General features: G+C 31.6%; 1 protein-coding gene across 1 annotated transcript; it reads left to right on the plus strand.

Annotated features, from left to right (window-relative positions):
- The first annotated feature begins 9,256 nt into the window (after positions 1 to 9,256).
- Positions 9,257 to 16,124, plus strand: LOC144848090 (alpha-N-acetylgalactosaminide alpha-2,6-sialyltransferase 1-like). Its single transcript, XM_078704772.1, has 6 exons — positions 9,257 to 9,436; positions 10,326 to 10,509; positions 11,976 to 12,138; positions 12,518 to 12,635; positions 12,967 to 13,118; positions 15,408 to 16,124. Exons 2-6 carry the CDS (start codon positions 10,386 to 10,388, stop codon positions 15,661 to 15,663), a joined length of 813 nt encoding a protein of 270 aa, XP_078560898.1. The 5' UTR covers positions 9,257 to 9,436; positions 10,326 to 10,385; the 3' UTR covers positions 15,664 to 16,124.
- The last annotated feature ends 581 nt before the right edge of the window (positions 16,125 to 16,705 follow it).

Here is a 16,705-nt window from a genome sequence, read left to right on the forward strand (position 1 = left end):
AAAATGAAATAGATGTTTGTTGTATAAACAACAGAAAAGTGAATTTAAGAAAATTGGCTATGGAGGATGGAGGAAGGCATAATCCCGAGAAGATGAGGAAATCTTGTGCTGGGTATGCCTATGCAAATAAAATGGATAATTGAATAAGAGTGGAAATAAAGAGAAACAAACAAGACAAAAAAACGCACACAAAAGGAAAAATAAAAAATAAATAAATAAATAAATAAATAAATAAAAAAATAAATATATAAAATAAATAAATAAATAAATTGAAAAAAATAGATCAATCAAATTGTGGAATCAGAAAATAAAACTCAAAAACCACAGTAGATCAATGTTCAGCAGCATAAATCAAATTGCGACATTCGATTGTTGTCTTTTTAATACTTTAACATTAGGTGTTGTTTTAATTTTTTGGAAAATAAAGAAATTGAAACAGCATTTGTAATTGGGGGTGGTAAACTGTTCATCATTGATGGACCGGAGTATCTAATACTGTTTTGAAAATAATTGTTGTTGTGGATAGGTATGTGTATATTAGTTCTAGAACGTGTAGGGTAATTGTGAATAGAAAAATTCGGAATAAACATATTGTTTAAATGATTTGGAGAAGTGGAATGCAGGGCGGAGAATACAAATTTGCCTTGTTGCATTATGTTTATATCAATGAGTTTGAGGAGATTAAGTTTGGAAAATAAATGGGAAGAATGGGACCGCGGTGGAGCGCCAGATATAATCCTGATAGCCTTCTTTTGTATAATTTGCAGTTTACTGAGGTTGGATACGTAAGTATTGGCCCAGACAATGTTACAGTAGCTCAAATAGGGAAGAATGAGGGAGCAGTAAAGGGTTCGAAGAATATTAAGGGGTACAAATGAGGATAACCTAGAAATGATACCAACGCTTTTGGAAGTTTTATTCTCTACTTCTTTAATATGATTTTTCCACGTTAGATTGCTGTCCATAACTACACCTAAAAACTTAGTTGATTGAACACAAGGTATATCATGGTTGTCAATGGTAATTTTGTTGGCTGATAAGTCAATAGATTTTAATAGTTGTGGGGTCCCAAAGAGGATGAAGCTACATTTTTTATGATTAAGAGAAAGTTTATTAGCTGCAAAATATTGGGACAAATTGATCAAATTGGAGTTGACAGTATTGAATAAGGATTGGACATTTTTGTTAGAATAAAGAACTGTAGTGTCGTCAGCATAAAGGAAAAAATTAAGGAGCTTTGAAGAGAAGTGAATATCATTGATGTATAGAATAAATAAGAGGGGGCCAAGTAGAGATCCTTGAGGGACGCCGCATGTGATAGGACTAAAAGTGGATATGGAGTGAGAGTATTTGGTACATTGGGCACGATTGGAGAGGTAACTATTTAAGAGATTAATTGCAGATCCACGGATTCCATAGTGAGATAATTTGTGTAGAAGAATAATGTGGTCAATAGTATCAAAAGCCTTGGAAAGGTCTATGAAAATGCCGATTGCAAGATGGCGGTTTTCGAAAGCGTCTATAATTTTATTTGTCAGGTCGATGAGAGCCATTGACGTGTTGTGTCCTTTTCTGAAACCGTATTGTCTGTTGAAAAGAATGTTGAATTTGGTAATAAATGAAAATATTCGGTCATAAATTACTCTTTCCAGGGCTTTTGAAAAAATGGATAGAATGGAGATGGGTCGATAATTACAAAGATCAGATTTTGGACCAGATTTGTAAATAGGGGTAACGCGCGCTAGCTTCATCCTCTCTGGGAACACACCGCTGGATAAAGCAAGATTAAAAATATGACACAGGGGAAGGGAAATCAGGTCAGCAATGTATTTAATGGCCTTGGTATGAAAGTCATCAATACCTGGAGATTTATTATTTTCAAAAGAAGTTATTATTTTGACTATTTCAGACTCATCAACTGGGTTAAGAAATATTGAAGAGTAGATATAAATGTGACATTAAACTTCCCAATTAGCACATTTAAATTACCATATGACGTAAATATGACGAAGGGGGTCAATTAGCATAAATTCAAAATGGCTGCTATTTACTATACCATTTTGAAGCCCTGTATCTCCTTAGCGGTTGGGTTTAGACAGCCTATGTGCATTACGAGTAGATATATACGTAAAAACCGTTGAAATTTATCATTAAGTTTCCATTTACAAAATCTTATGAAAACAGTTATTCTACAGAACCGTATGAAAGGTGATCATCAACTGTATTTCTGAAACTGATTTGTACTCAAGCGCACATCTTGTTTTGTGTTTCCTAAAACTACATCTTTTAGAACTTTATCTCTTTAAATTGGTAAAGGAATAAAAAAATATTGTAATAAGGCGATTGTCTGTGGGTCAGGCTATTCAAACCTATCATTCCCACAAACTCATCTCAATTCCCCAACTGGAAATTGAGATGATACATGAAATGATAAATGTCATACTGTAGTTTTTAATATAGTCAGCATCTCCATTTTGCTCTTTCATCTGTTTGGTGTCGATCATTTATGAGACAACAACTTTTTATGATGTTTTATATAATGTTTATCTTTTGAATGCTGTTTCCAAGATGCAATGAGCATGTAACAGGACACTTCATCCTAGTGTCAACTAGGATGAAGAACCATCAGTTAAAGATACACATCAACGGAATCCAAAAGGGGTTGTTAAGGTAATAAAGTAATTTTCAAACTTGCCACTATAAATTACAGTATTTAATTTTTCGACAAGACAGTATTCAACTTCCTTGACAGAAAATGTCAGAAAAATGGAATAGAAACTTTGAATGCAGATGGGGATCTATTAAATATCTTTCTTTGCTATAATTTAAAAAAGCGATTGCGTTTTAAGACAGAAGAAGCAAAAAATAGTGGAATAATTGGTACTTAAAGAAAACATCTTAAGGAGCAAATTTGCAACATCTTTGTAATGCTCTGCACTTGTAAAGAAACAGAGGGATGCATTCTATTCAAAGCAAGAACTGTTCGGTCCAAAATTAAAAAGACATCAGAAAAGCCAATGAAGTAGACTTGCTGTGCCTACATGTATGGTGAAAGTATTTTGACGGCGCCAACATTACATTTTCTATGTATGTACTTTGGATGGGAAACTTACTGTGATCCAACTCCATATTTAGGATGGGGTCGAATTATTAAATCCCAGACTCATTACAGAATAAGGAATCCTGTTTCTTTATATATATGAAATATATGAGATATATATGCAGTTATAACAAGTTGCAGTTGCAGAAAATTAACTGGAATGTTCTATTGCATGTTGTGAAGGGTGGCCGAATAACTTCTGATACCCATGATCTTAACCTGGATGTGGTAAATGTTCTACTATTTTCATTAATTAATCATTGATTAAAAACATTTTTTCCTTTCGGTTTCTATATTTTCCCCTTAGAATAATGCCAATTGAGCATTATTGTGACAAAATACACGACGTCATATGTCTTATGACATCATAGGTACGTTATATGGCAATTTAAATATGCTAATTGGAAAGTTTAATATCACATTTATATCTACTCGCAATGCAATTAGGTGGTCTAAACAAACGTTAAGGAGATATGAGGCTTCAAAATAGCAAATGGCGGCCATTTTGAATTTATGCTAATTAACCCACTTCCCGATGTCCGGTTTTGGTAAACGTTGGATATGATATTCATTTGAACCATATTTACCAGACAAAACAAAAAAAAATTCTGTTGCAATTTGTTCTAGGTTCACCCTATTTTTGACTTATCTTTACTAGACTAATGTGGTGCCTGTATCATGTAAGGTTATAGGATAGTAAATTATACTATTCGATAAATAACAGTAATAATCTACTTTCTTTGTAGGTGTTCAACGTATATCATCAGCGCTTTCTAAAGTTGTATATTATACTTGTATTGATTTCATTGCTTCCGTTGTTTCTTCCATCTAGGCCTAACAGGTAACCATTGTTATCTCCACTTGAAGGAGATTATGTTTTTTTAGTTCTTGCCGAATCGTATAATACTCTTCATCCTATCATCTAAATCCATCTTTACACATTTATTATTATTTTTGGATTTAACTGAATTGGTGAAAGTGTATAATTACCATTAATTAGATATAAATAAATAGGCTACTACATAATTATAGGATGCTTGTAAGAATGTGAATACAACTATAATCTGCAAAATGTATTTTACAGAATAATACAAGTGCAAGTGATGGAACTTAAAAGAGGGAACAGAAATACAAGTCAACCAAAAAAACCATACAAGAATGATTCAATCCAATTCAATTCATTTTTATTTGTTCACGAAGGCCCAGATCAATTGGTTCTCAAATCTAATTATCCGAGTTTTGGACTTTATAATGTATTGTCCGTAATAAACGCACACTACTTTTGATAGAATGGATATAAACTGTATGTAGGCTTATGTCCCCGAAAACCGAGAAAATATATTGACGCAGATTAACATTAATTTCAATAAACTTGTCTATGTTGAATTAATGCAATTATCAACTAAAATACAATGTCAATACATAGAAACCTCTACTTCGTGAATATCGAATATATAAACAAAGGCATCTAGAGGTTCATCTGAGAAATATTATTGGTATCATTGATGCTAACTTAGCATGGGCTTTACAAAGATAACATAAAAGAATTCTCTATTTCAATTGTATGTTTGTTTGCCATTTCTATACATTAATGTGATTCGTATTAGTAGTCGCGTGCAACGCGACTCTACAGCTCACTATGTCGGTCGGTAAACACTAACTTGTATATGGCCTTGTCTTGATATCAGTTCCATCTAGCTAAGTCAATTTTTTGCAGTATATTCAGTATGGCCAAGAATCGATGTGGTTATGTTTTCAAGGTGCGCAATCAAAAATTACGCGGTCTACGCACGATTTAACGAAATCACGTTTGTAATCATATCTTCACAAGCATGAATCACAATTAAATAAAATTTGGTACTCATAAATTTCAGGGCATAAATCATCATATGGCAATACAATTACGTGCGTAGCGCATGTAACGCATGCGTACGCGCGCTTAAAATTTTCAAAAATTTTTTTCGATGAAATAAGACAACGTTTCAGGCAATTTTAAGCGTTTAAAAATTGCCATGAGTGCGCAGATTTTTGCACGCGCACTGCGCGTTAAATGTTAATATGCACTCTTTTTGTCCGATTTCTGCTTTACAACCTTTCTTTAATAATATCATCATATTTGATTCACTTTTCAACTCGAAATTACGTCAAAAGTGACAGGCTACGCACGTGTAAATTAAAAAAATAAAAATGTTTTTTCAACATTTTTAAACATGTTCAGCAATTTCGGTCGGTTGGTCGGTAAACACTAACTTGAGCACGCGACTGCAGCCATCTATATGGCCTTGTTATATTACACTTCTGTTTAGGAAAGCACAAAATACGCCCGTATTTGATTTTTTTATCTAGATCATACCAATTCATTAAATTAGGACTAAATTGTTGAGATGTGATTATTGTTTTCCTTTTCATAAGTGTGAACCACGCAATTCGAAGAGGATTTGAGGAAGATGTTGGTACAAGAACTACACATTACGTAATGATGGGCAGATCACTAACACACACAAGTAAAGAAGACGTTCCACGAGATAAGGTATATTTCAGTCATGTTGTTTGGTTGTTTTACTTTGAATTGAAATTGAGTTGAAAATCTACTGTTGAAATCATAAATTTTGTTAAAAAACTCTTTATAATATCTTACTAAGATAGAAATATGGAACAATAGCGTCGATGTGAAAACAAATGTTATCAAATCTACAAATTATAATTAATTCTGAGACAATAATGATTGGAATTGAATTTCGATTCTTTTGATCTTCGGTTTCCCTCTTTTTTTCTTTTTTTTGTTTTGTAATGTAAATTTAATTTAGTGATAGGATAAAGTAATATATTAAGATATCTAGAGACGAGTATCTCGAGAAAAAAAAAACACGTACCAGTATTCTACAACAATGATTAATAATGAATATATTTTAAAATAGTCTTCCATGTTTAACTTTTTAGTTGGATTCGAAGAGAGCGTTTCTTTCGGCCAACAACTGGTGGTATTATGTTCATGTCAGCACTCCATTGTGGATGTGACTCTGTTGATGTGTACGGTATGGGTAATAATAAACAATATTCTGCTCACTATTACGATTTAAAACATCAAAGGTATAAGTACAACCGTGGTCATGACTTTGGACGAGAGGTTGAAATTCTGAAAGCATTAGACAACGAAGGCATCATTGATTGGTACAAGCGAGATGTTACATTTTAAAAGTAAATACAGGACGTTATGCAAACCATTATTATATAATTAGCGTAAGTGTATCTACATTAATATAATTTATGAATGCACCAGACAAGACAGAAGCATTAGCAAGGTTTGATTTACCATGTCTATATGTTTCCCGATTGCAACCTACGTATGTGAAACATGGGTGATTAACCAAAGAAGAAAGCCTCTATATATGTATACCATGGACAGCAGAACCAACAAAAGTGTTTGGCACAAAATAGGCAAAAATTTCAAAAACTGCAATACTTTGAACAGATTGCCAGTTTGGAAAAAAGATTATGTTTGGAAAAAATGAGGGGAGAAGACAAGAGGAACGAATCAGATGGATAGAGGGAATAATTATGTGATGTAGCCAATCTCCCAGTAAGCAGGTTTGCCAAAATCAAGCGCAAGATCGGCCTGTACGGAGAGTGTACTCAGATGAACGGAACGCGACGAAGATAGAAAAAGAGCACATTTCTATGAAACTCATAATAGTCTGCAGCGCTTTACATCCTATCATGTAATTGTATACTTTGAAATAAAAAGTAATTAATTGTTTTTTTAAACTGATTGAAGTTATCTTGAGATAAAAATAATTAATCAGTTAATTAATGTGAACTATTGATAAAAGAAATACTAAAATTAGAACCATCACTGTATTATTACGAATTAATATCTTGAAATAAAGGTGTTGCACACAATACCTCAAAACATAAAACAAATTGTTTGTCATTTTTTAGAAGGTACATTACGTTTATCTCAGATTCTTTTCTCTCTATTCTAGTAGATTTGACAACATTTGTTCGGTCAATACGACTTATTAAATGTTTCTCTTTTAATCACTGTCTACACTATCACTATCACACTTGTAGGTCATCAATCATTTTGGATAGTTTCTTAAAAGAAAGCTGAATATTCATAGATTCCTTACATACTTTTCTTATGAGCATTGGCTTAAAATAGACTGTGTCAAAATAGCAAAATCTATTTTGAACAAATCTAAAAAATCCTCAAAAACGCGGCAAAATTCAAATAGGGTTTGCCTGTTATCAAGCATTCAGTTGGCAAACCGTTGGATTATAGCTAAGTTTGGGGTTAATTTTTTATTATTATAATTGTAAGTAGCATTCTAATTTTTATATCATTCTAATGTTTGATATATAAGGAACAATTATTAGGTGTTATTTAGTTCTATATATCGTGTTTTATATTCACAATTGCCAAATTAAGATACCTATGTTTGAATGCTAGGAAGCTGGGATCTACCATTTATCACTCGGGTAATGGTTATGTTTATCTTTCTGTGACCTGTTTAATGAATAGATGGTAATTATTACAAAGTATGGAAATGCTCATACTATACTAGTTTATGTCATTTTAATTTCTTTGATTAAAAAATGTAATCAATAATTGTGGAAATTCAGTTTTAGTCATAATGGTTGACCCCCCTATATAATGGACGATGACAAGACTTGGGTTTCATGAACTTGGTATGAACCTATAAGTAGATAGGTAAAGGTACATATTAAAAATCACTGTGTGGTTGCAAAATTTGCACCAAGAGATTCATATGTCTTTTCAGATAAAAGTCGTCATAGATCATTGGGTTAGGCTATTTATTTATTTATTTGGAATTACACCTTTAGCAGAAAAGTAAAAAAAGACAAAAGCAACTATCAACCCCTATCCTTGACTTGAATCTATCTAACCTTGTGGACTTATTTTGATTTTTAACAAATAGTTTCAAATCCATTTGGCCGACTACACTTACCTTGGTTGTGTAATTTTCTTTTTATGAGTTATAATAGTTTCAAATAGGCCTAAACTACAAAACCACACATAAAGAAATAAACCATGCGAAACAACAATTAGTGTCTTGTCTGATGTCTTCCCGTTGGGCTGCGTTTGTAAATATGAGTAAGTTATCACTTATTATTTGCTAATTTTATTATATAAGAATTTATATAGGCCTATAACACTAGCAGCGCTGCATAAATTACTGTATACCAGTCTAAGACGAATAGCCGTATCGATTAATAGAAATCCCAATCGAGAGAGAACGCGTCACAGGGGGAGGAAAAATTGTATTAAGTAAAAGAAAGAATTAAATAAATTTACATCTTTTTATAGATTTTATATCAAAATGAAACGCAAAGAATTGAAAAATAGTTTAAGTAGGCCTACATTTATAAATCAAATCATTTATAATCAAATTTTATTGTCAATACTTAACTGTCCTTACAATGCATTTAGAACTATTTGGGGACTAGTAATGGTTTAACATAAAAAACAGCAGAAGTAAATAATACCGAACATTAAACACTTTTTCAATTTACAGATTGTATTATTCGTAAGAATCGAACAATTTTATACTATTATTATTTACGAAAACTTTAAGTCTATTCTATTTTCAACTGGACATGCTACAAAAGTGAAATACGAATCTATGTGGATTAAAACGTTTTAAAATATTGCTAGACCATACTGAAGAGTACTACATCCGTAGTGACACAAACCGTACGGTAATATGAATGGTTACCGTACGTTGTAAGTACACTTTGAGTAGGAGGCTTAAGTACGATAATATACGCCATTACAATACAATTAATACAATATGCAATATATATTATATGAATAAATAAAGTTCGAAATGTAAAATCATAATGGCTTGCCTCAATTTGTTTTCGGAGTTTGTTCTACTGTATGATGCGATTAATTAAGGCATCAATATGACATAATAGGGGGTAAGCATGTATATTCAGTTATACTCTGTTGATAGTTGATAGTACCCTAATAACAACACTAATAAACTATTTTATATTTTAGATTTCTTTTATCATCGAAGGTTTTATATTCCACTTTGTTTGATGTCATTGGTTTCATCGTTGTTTCTGGTATATTGCTCATCAAAAGTTAAAATAAAAAATGTGGAAAATAAAATAGTGATGGAGCCGGCTACACCAACAAAGGCAAGGTACAAGAATGATTCAACTCAATTTAATTCAACTGTATTTATACACCGAGTTCCAGATCATTCATTTCTCAAAGCTAGTTCTGAAAGTGTTGGAAAACTGGTTCATTTAGGACCTAAAGGTCGAGAATTTGACTTCCGGACAAAAATAGATTTTACGCCTTCGGTAAGAAACGGCTATTGCTTGGTATTTAAAATGAGAAAGTGATAGCATGTATTCACTGCACTAATACACCTGACGTGTATCTATAGTTACTATAGTACGAAAGCCTAATCCTGTCACATGAGTATAAACATTATCCAATCAATATTAATTTTAAAAAATAGCAATGCCGAAATGTTGACCTACTATGTTAAAATTTTGACACAGTAATTGGAAACAATCAGATAGAGAGTTTGAATAACGTTTGAAGAATCGGGTGAACAGGATTTAAAATTAATGGACTTCGTTTTGTAGTTTTACAGATTTCTCATATGAAATAGAGTTCATCATGACTATCCTCACAGACATGTTACAATGGCATTGACGATGACCATACCGTAATATACCTGAATCACATATACATCGCTCATATATAAACTGCAAATTATGTGTAAAACTGCAATTATAAGTAACAACATAGCTTGCCTTTAACCTATATTTTCATAACAAATACAATATAGTGTGCTTATTCTCTTCTACTTTTCATTTATTTTATTTTTTTCAGTATAATTATGTCATCATCTCAATTATGCAAGTTTTGGAAAAAATATTAAAACAATTACACTCCTCTCGCCAAATAATGTCAATTCCAGAATAAAAAAAAAACATTTTTTATTAGATCCAATACAAATAACAAAGAAACATTTAAGACTTCCATTAAGACAAACCAATAGCCGTAAACACTGAATCCACTATTTTCTCTTATAACATTATTATTTAAACATAAATAAAACATCTTGATTATTTGACAATAATTTAATTCATTCATTATGCACTTAAAAACGTAAATGTATATATATTTTTTAAATAAGCAATTAATAATTATCAACTGATTCAACAATATTTTTTTCAGACTTGCGCAACCTCCATTCAGAAAAGGATCTTGGGGAGTAATTGGGCATCGAGTAAGTTCATGCCAAGTATCACTATGGCGATGCATCGGGGCGTGATGTCAAATACAGAGTATAAAAGACTGCATGCATTCGGTATGCCGTATGGTCTAAAGGGCTATAAAGGTACTGACTTGTCTTACAAAGGTAAGAACTACATAACCTATTTTCACACGTACCCGTATAAAAGCGATGACGATAGAAAACAGTTTTAGGATTAACCTTCCAATCCTACAAATTTATAATGATAAGGCTGTAAATCCTTGATATAGGTCTACAATAGAAATTGTATCTGTTTTTTCCTTTGTGTATCGTACCGTTTTGAAACAAATCAAATATAAAAAAAAATCTTTTAAATAATTTTTAGATTTTCTAGTATGTTTTATTTATCAAATTAGTTTATCTCAAGAAAAAAGATTATTAAAATAAGACTTTGAATAGGCTAGTTTGTAGTTTTAATAATGTTAATCACTTCAGCAGAAAAAACGGGAAAGATAATGTTTTCATTTAAAAAGAAGCAACAAAAATTGTCAGTCAATTTGACAATATTTTTTTGCTTTAAATTACAGTTTTCAGGTAAATAAGTTTGTGTTCGATCACATTTTTTGTCAAAAGTGAATATTACTATTATGGAACATAAACATGGCATATTTAAAAAAAAATGTGTTTCAAGGCGAACATTATTTTAAAACTACAGTATTGCTTTAAATTACAGTTTTTTCAGGTAAATGTTTTTGTTCCGATCCAATTTTTTGTCAAAGCGAATAACTGTTATGGAACATGAAAATGGCATATTCAACACAAAAATGTGAAAAAAAAATGTTTGTAGGGGGACAATATGGTTTTTATAATAGCCGTAACATATTATTTTGTACCACACGCGTGCGACTGCATACATTTACTGAAGGATAACAATCATAAATAGCTTATAAGGAAATTTAAAGTAATAAATTATAGTTTATACACAGCACAAGTACTTTTAACTAAGGATGTGGTATATAAATGTGGGTAGATTTCAGAGTAACAGAAGTGTTAGGATGAATGGTATATTGTTTCTACAGGTAATTAAAAAGTGAATGTTAGTCAAGGGAGACACTTTATCAAAGTTCCAACCACAGTAATTGACAATGTATTTCTATAGACCAACGGGTATATCTAATAGTGGAACCACAAAAATGTAGGATAGGCTAATTTCTAATTGGCAACCAATGGGAATTCAGAGTGTTTTAGTTGGTTACTAAGATGCATACTAGCACACCTCATTGTTAAATTAGCCGTTCAATAGTTGTACAAACTTTTCAATCTTAATTCCACAATTTACCTAACGGATGTCACTTACATCCTTACCGATATACTTAATAACAACAATTTGATTTACTGGCTCCTGTGACAACACACTGGACCTTTAATACAGCGATGTCGTATGAGTGGTAGCCCCCAAGAGGCCAAATGTAGTTTATTATTAAGCTTTAGTAGTATTTAGCATTGCTTGTACAGTATCAGTAGAAATAAATATTATGTATTGTTAAATGTATACTCTTAATAAACTGGGAAATCATTACTTATTTGTGTTGTGTGTAAACGTATATAAAACAACTTATGTTTTTACGTAGATCTGCAAGAAATACTATCAAAGCTACCTCATGAAGACAGTATATTAGACTTTTCTAGTAAAGAGAAGCCGACATGTTTAAGCTGTGCTGTTATTGGTAATGGTGGCATTCTTAATGGTTCTAAGCTTGGTAAAGAAATAGACGGACATGATCTTGTATTTCGGTAATTTATTTTGTAATAAAACTATAGAGTATATAATTCTTATAGTACGGCATGTCAAGGGATACGGTGTTTGTATTTATATATATTGTAGAATCTGAACTGAGCCTGCAAGAGCTAAGTCAACCATTCTCGCATGGCGACAATAAACATTGGCCTGTGTGCATAAAAAATATATTTGTTAAATAGGCCTATTATCTATCTGTGAAACAAATTGTTGTCATCTTTAACTAATTTTTAGATGTTAGTTCGTTATTTCTATACATTGTTGTGATTCGTTTAGGAAAGTTACAAATACCACATATAGTTTTTTCCTAGATCAGACCAAACGCTTCAATGTTGGTCTCATTCTGATTGTGGTCATTGTTATTCTTTTCATAAGTGTGAACCACGCAATTCGAAGAGGATTTGAAGAAGATGTAGGTAATAAAACTACACATTACGTAATGATGGACAGATCACTAACACACACAAGTAAAGAAGACGTTCCACGAGATAAGGTAAAATATGATGACGATGAAATAGAGCATTTGAGAATCAAGGGTTATTCAGTTTATGTTTTGCACGGCTTAGACCTAATGTAATATTCATTATTTGCATGCAGTTAGAAAAAAAAAAGAAATGTATTCTTTGTATACAAAAATGACATACTAAAAGCTAAATGTATAACTGTTTTGTAATATTAGGAATATCAAAGAAATTACCGATTAGATCATCCATTTCCACCCAAGGAACCATTATCAACAATAATATATCTTAAACGTTTATATTTCTATAACATATTTGATCGCAATATAATAACGTCGTAAATCAAATCATTTTTTCCATCAGGGAATTAAGTATGTGTTCTTGCCGTGCAGAAGATTAGACTACAGTTATATAAAAGATGCTATTGGACGGCCTAACCCAAAGCTGAAGTTGGTTACTGATGCAAACAATATGAGAATACTTCATCCGGATTTCGTTCGTTACATTAACAAAATGTAAGTAGGCCTAAGTTGTTTTTATTTTTCCAATTGGAATGTATCTTCTTATTGTAATGTTGTACCTTTTTCACCTTATTTGAAAATGAATTCATGGTTTTATAATAAAGCATATAATAAAAGAATAACCATTGATTTTCTTAACCAATTATGTTCTGAAATTAATTAGATGATCTCAAATGTAAACGGTGATTAAGTTTATTTACCATGGAGATCGACCACGAGATGTGGCATTCCATCGACCAATCAGATACGCCACTCAATCACACAGCCTTTTTGAAATAATTTATACTAATTTTTATTAAATTGTAGGCTATTTAACGATTTAACTTAACCCACAGGCCAGATGATGCGCTTTGAAATTACAAAGACATAAACAACTTACTATACAATATTATAAGATAAAATACATTTAACAAATTACGATAATTACGATAAAAAAACAGATTGCGTTAGAAATTGAAAAGAATAAGGCAAAGTACAAAAGAAAGTTTTGAACGAAGTTTTAAAGAAAACGATGTCAAAGCGGCTTGGCAAACCATGCAGGATATCACTGGCTATGGTAGTCAAAATAAAAGGAAGTCGTCACAGCCAAAAAATGAGTCGAATACTACAGATGATCTTAACACATTTTTTTGCCGTTTTGATCAACATGATTTTTCAAAAGAGATAGATGATTTAAAGGAACAATTAAATAAAGAAAAGGGGGTGAGTGGAAAAATCGAAATAAATGAAGGAAAGGTTCAATCATGTTTTAAGAAAGTTAAAATAAATAAGGCGACAGGGCCAGACTATGTTCCAAATCGGGTTCTAAAGACATGCTGTGATCAACTGTCGGGCGTTTTCTGCGATATCTGTAATACATCCATGGAATCTGGAAAAATTCCAAAGATCTGGAAAACTTCAGAAATTAGACCGATTCCGAAAATAAAATATCCAGTAACCCAAAACGATCACCGACCAGTCGCAATCACTTCAAATGTTATGAAGTGTTTTGAACGCATTATTTTGAATCGTATACTTGACCAAGAGGGCGTATTGATTGATCCTACTCAATTTGCCTACCGACAATTGCTTACAACCGCATTTGTTGATTAGAAAATTACGAGAGATGGATATTAATCCCAACCCCTGGACTTTCTGCAACAGAGACCTCATACGTTCGCATGGACAGCAACGTTTCCAGCACAACGCTTTGCAATACGGGAGCACCACAAGGATGCGTCCTTTCGCCGTTTTTGTTTTCACTATATACTTCCGACTATGAAACGTTAGGCAGTACAACCTCAATGATAAATACGCGGATGATACTGTAATCTCCGGTTATCTTCGTGGAGCAGATGCGTCACTGTACACAAATGAGGTTGACAAATGTGTGGACTGGTGTGATACAAACTACCTACAACTAAATAAAAACAAAACTAAAGAAATAGTATTTGATACAAGACGTAAAATGTTTGGACATGATAAGTTAATTATTAAAGGTGTAGAAATAGATCAAGTAGACGAACAAAAATACTTAGGAACCACTATAATTGACAAAGGTCTCAAATTTAATACTCAAATAAATACCGTGTATTAAAAAGCAAATCAAAGGCTATATTTCTTAAGAAAACTAAAACTATATAAAATTGATAATACTATATTAACGTTGTTCTATAGGGCTATAGTGCAAAGTGTTTTAACTATTAGTTATATCGTTGTTTTTTGGTCTTACAAATGAGAACAAAGAAAAATTAGAACGAGTCAGGAAGCGTGCAGGCAAAATTATTGGCTCTGACCTACCAACTATTCAACAAACATATGAAAAAAGAGTATTACATAAAGTTAACCTGATTATGAACGACCACACACACCCACTAAATAAGTACTATGTTTTAAACAGATCGGGTATCAGGCTACATCCACTAAGAGGAGATCATGATCGTCTTCGAAAGTCATTTGTTCCAAATTCTTGCCATTTATATAACGCAACTATTAAAAGATAGATTGAATATGTATTTTGTATGTAATCTGTATATCTGTATATAATACTGCTAATATATATATTTTTATATATTTTATATGTTACGATATATTTTTTATATTTTTGTCTTTTTGATGTTTATCGTATTTTTATAAGATCTTGTATTTTTGTATTCATGACTTATATATTTTTAATTAATTGTTTGAGAGCTTGTTAACGAAACGAATTTCCTTTTTGGACCAATAAATTTCTGTATTCTGTATTCTGTATAAAATATGGGGTTTTTTAACAAAATTTAAAAGAATTTATGTTTAACTTTTTAGTTGGATTCAAAGAGAGCGTTTCTTTCGGCCAACCACTGGCGGTATGATGTTCATGTCAGCACTCCATTGTGGATGTGACTCTGTTGATGTGTACGGTATGGGTAATAATAAACAATATTCTGCTCACTATTACGATTTAAAATATGAAAGATATAAGTACACTCCTAGTCATGACTTTAACCGAGAAATTGAAATTCTGAAAGCGTTAGACAAAGAGGGCATCATTAATTGGTACAAGCGAGATGTTAAATTTTAGAAGAAGCCTGCACATGAAAAAGCCGTATTATATCATTATTTATTTAACTAGCGTAAGTATACTGTATCATTGCCATTTGTTGCTTTCTTACTATCGAGTGGCATTGATGCATTTTGTTTTTATTCAATTTAAAGTTGATATATAATACTGTAGTTCGATTCAACGGCTAGGTCCTATTTTCCGGATTGTTTTGTGACTTAATTATTAATGCGACACCGAAGGGAGAAACATGCTAAACTTCAAACAGTAACCATGGAGAAATAAGTATAGAACTTATACATGCGTGATGTTAAGTTACTCCTTCCTAATTTATTTCTCCATGCAGTATTCAGACCACATTTTAAACTGAAATGATGTTAATGTTTTAGGCCTATACTTTTTAAATGACTACAGACTTTGGGTTTGCAGTTGTAACTTATCTTAAATATTGTGCAATGTTAGTTAAGAAGTCATTGACTTCGTTTCAAATATTCAAACTGTGTGTGTAAAACTTTTATTTTCAACGTTTTTTAGGTTTAAATCTATATAATAATATCATAATATCTAGTAAATTCACACAAAATAAACAATGTCACACTCATAAAACAAGACAAAAAGATCAGTATCACCTGCCACTCACTCGAACCAGTCTTAAAATACACTGGACCTAAACTCTGGAATTCTCTACCTTTGTCTCTTAAAAAATATCTGTTTAATTGACGTTATTTAAACGTCAATTTAAACTATTATTGGTTGAAGGTTCTTTGTAATGTCTATTATTTACATATTTGGATTCATCTTAAATAATTTATAATCTCTATTACTTATTTTTTATGTTTTAAACTTGTTAAAATTATGTGTTAGAGAAAATATTATTAGTTAAGAAAAAAATCTTCATTATTATATGAAGTCTGTTGTTTTTTGGAGTGCATAATTTTGTAATATTATTTATATTTTATATGTTTGTTTTGAGGAGCCTATTCACTACAAGCTTGTTGGCTCCTCCACGTTATTAGTAAAGTGAAATAAAATGAAATGAAGTATACAGTATATTCTAAAAGTT

The sequence above is a fragment of the Antedon bifida genome, chromosome 7 (genome assembly GCF_963402885.1).
Source record: "Antedon bifida chromosome 7, ecAntBifi1.1, whole genome shotgun sequence".
NCBI lineage: Eukaryota > Metazoa > Echinodermata > Crinoidea > Comatulida > Antedonidae > Antedon > Antedon bifida.

Coding starts and splice junctions, on each gene's coding strand:
- LOC144848090 (XM_078704772.1), top strand. CDS start 10,386: ATGCCAAGTATCACTATGGCGATGCATCGGGGCGTGATGTCAAATACA. Junction 12,139..12,517: donor GGACATGATCTTGTATTTCG/GTAATTTATTTT, acceptor TCTTTTCATAAG/TGTGAACCACGCAATTCGAA. Junction 13,119..15,407: donor GTTCGTTACATTAACAAAAT/GTAAGTAGGCCT, acceptor TTAACTTTTTAG/TTGGATTCAAAGAGAGCGTT.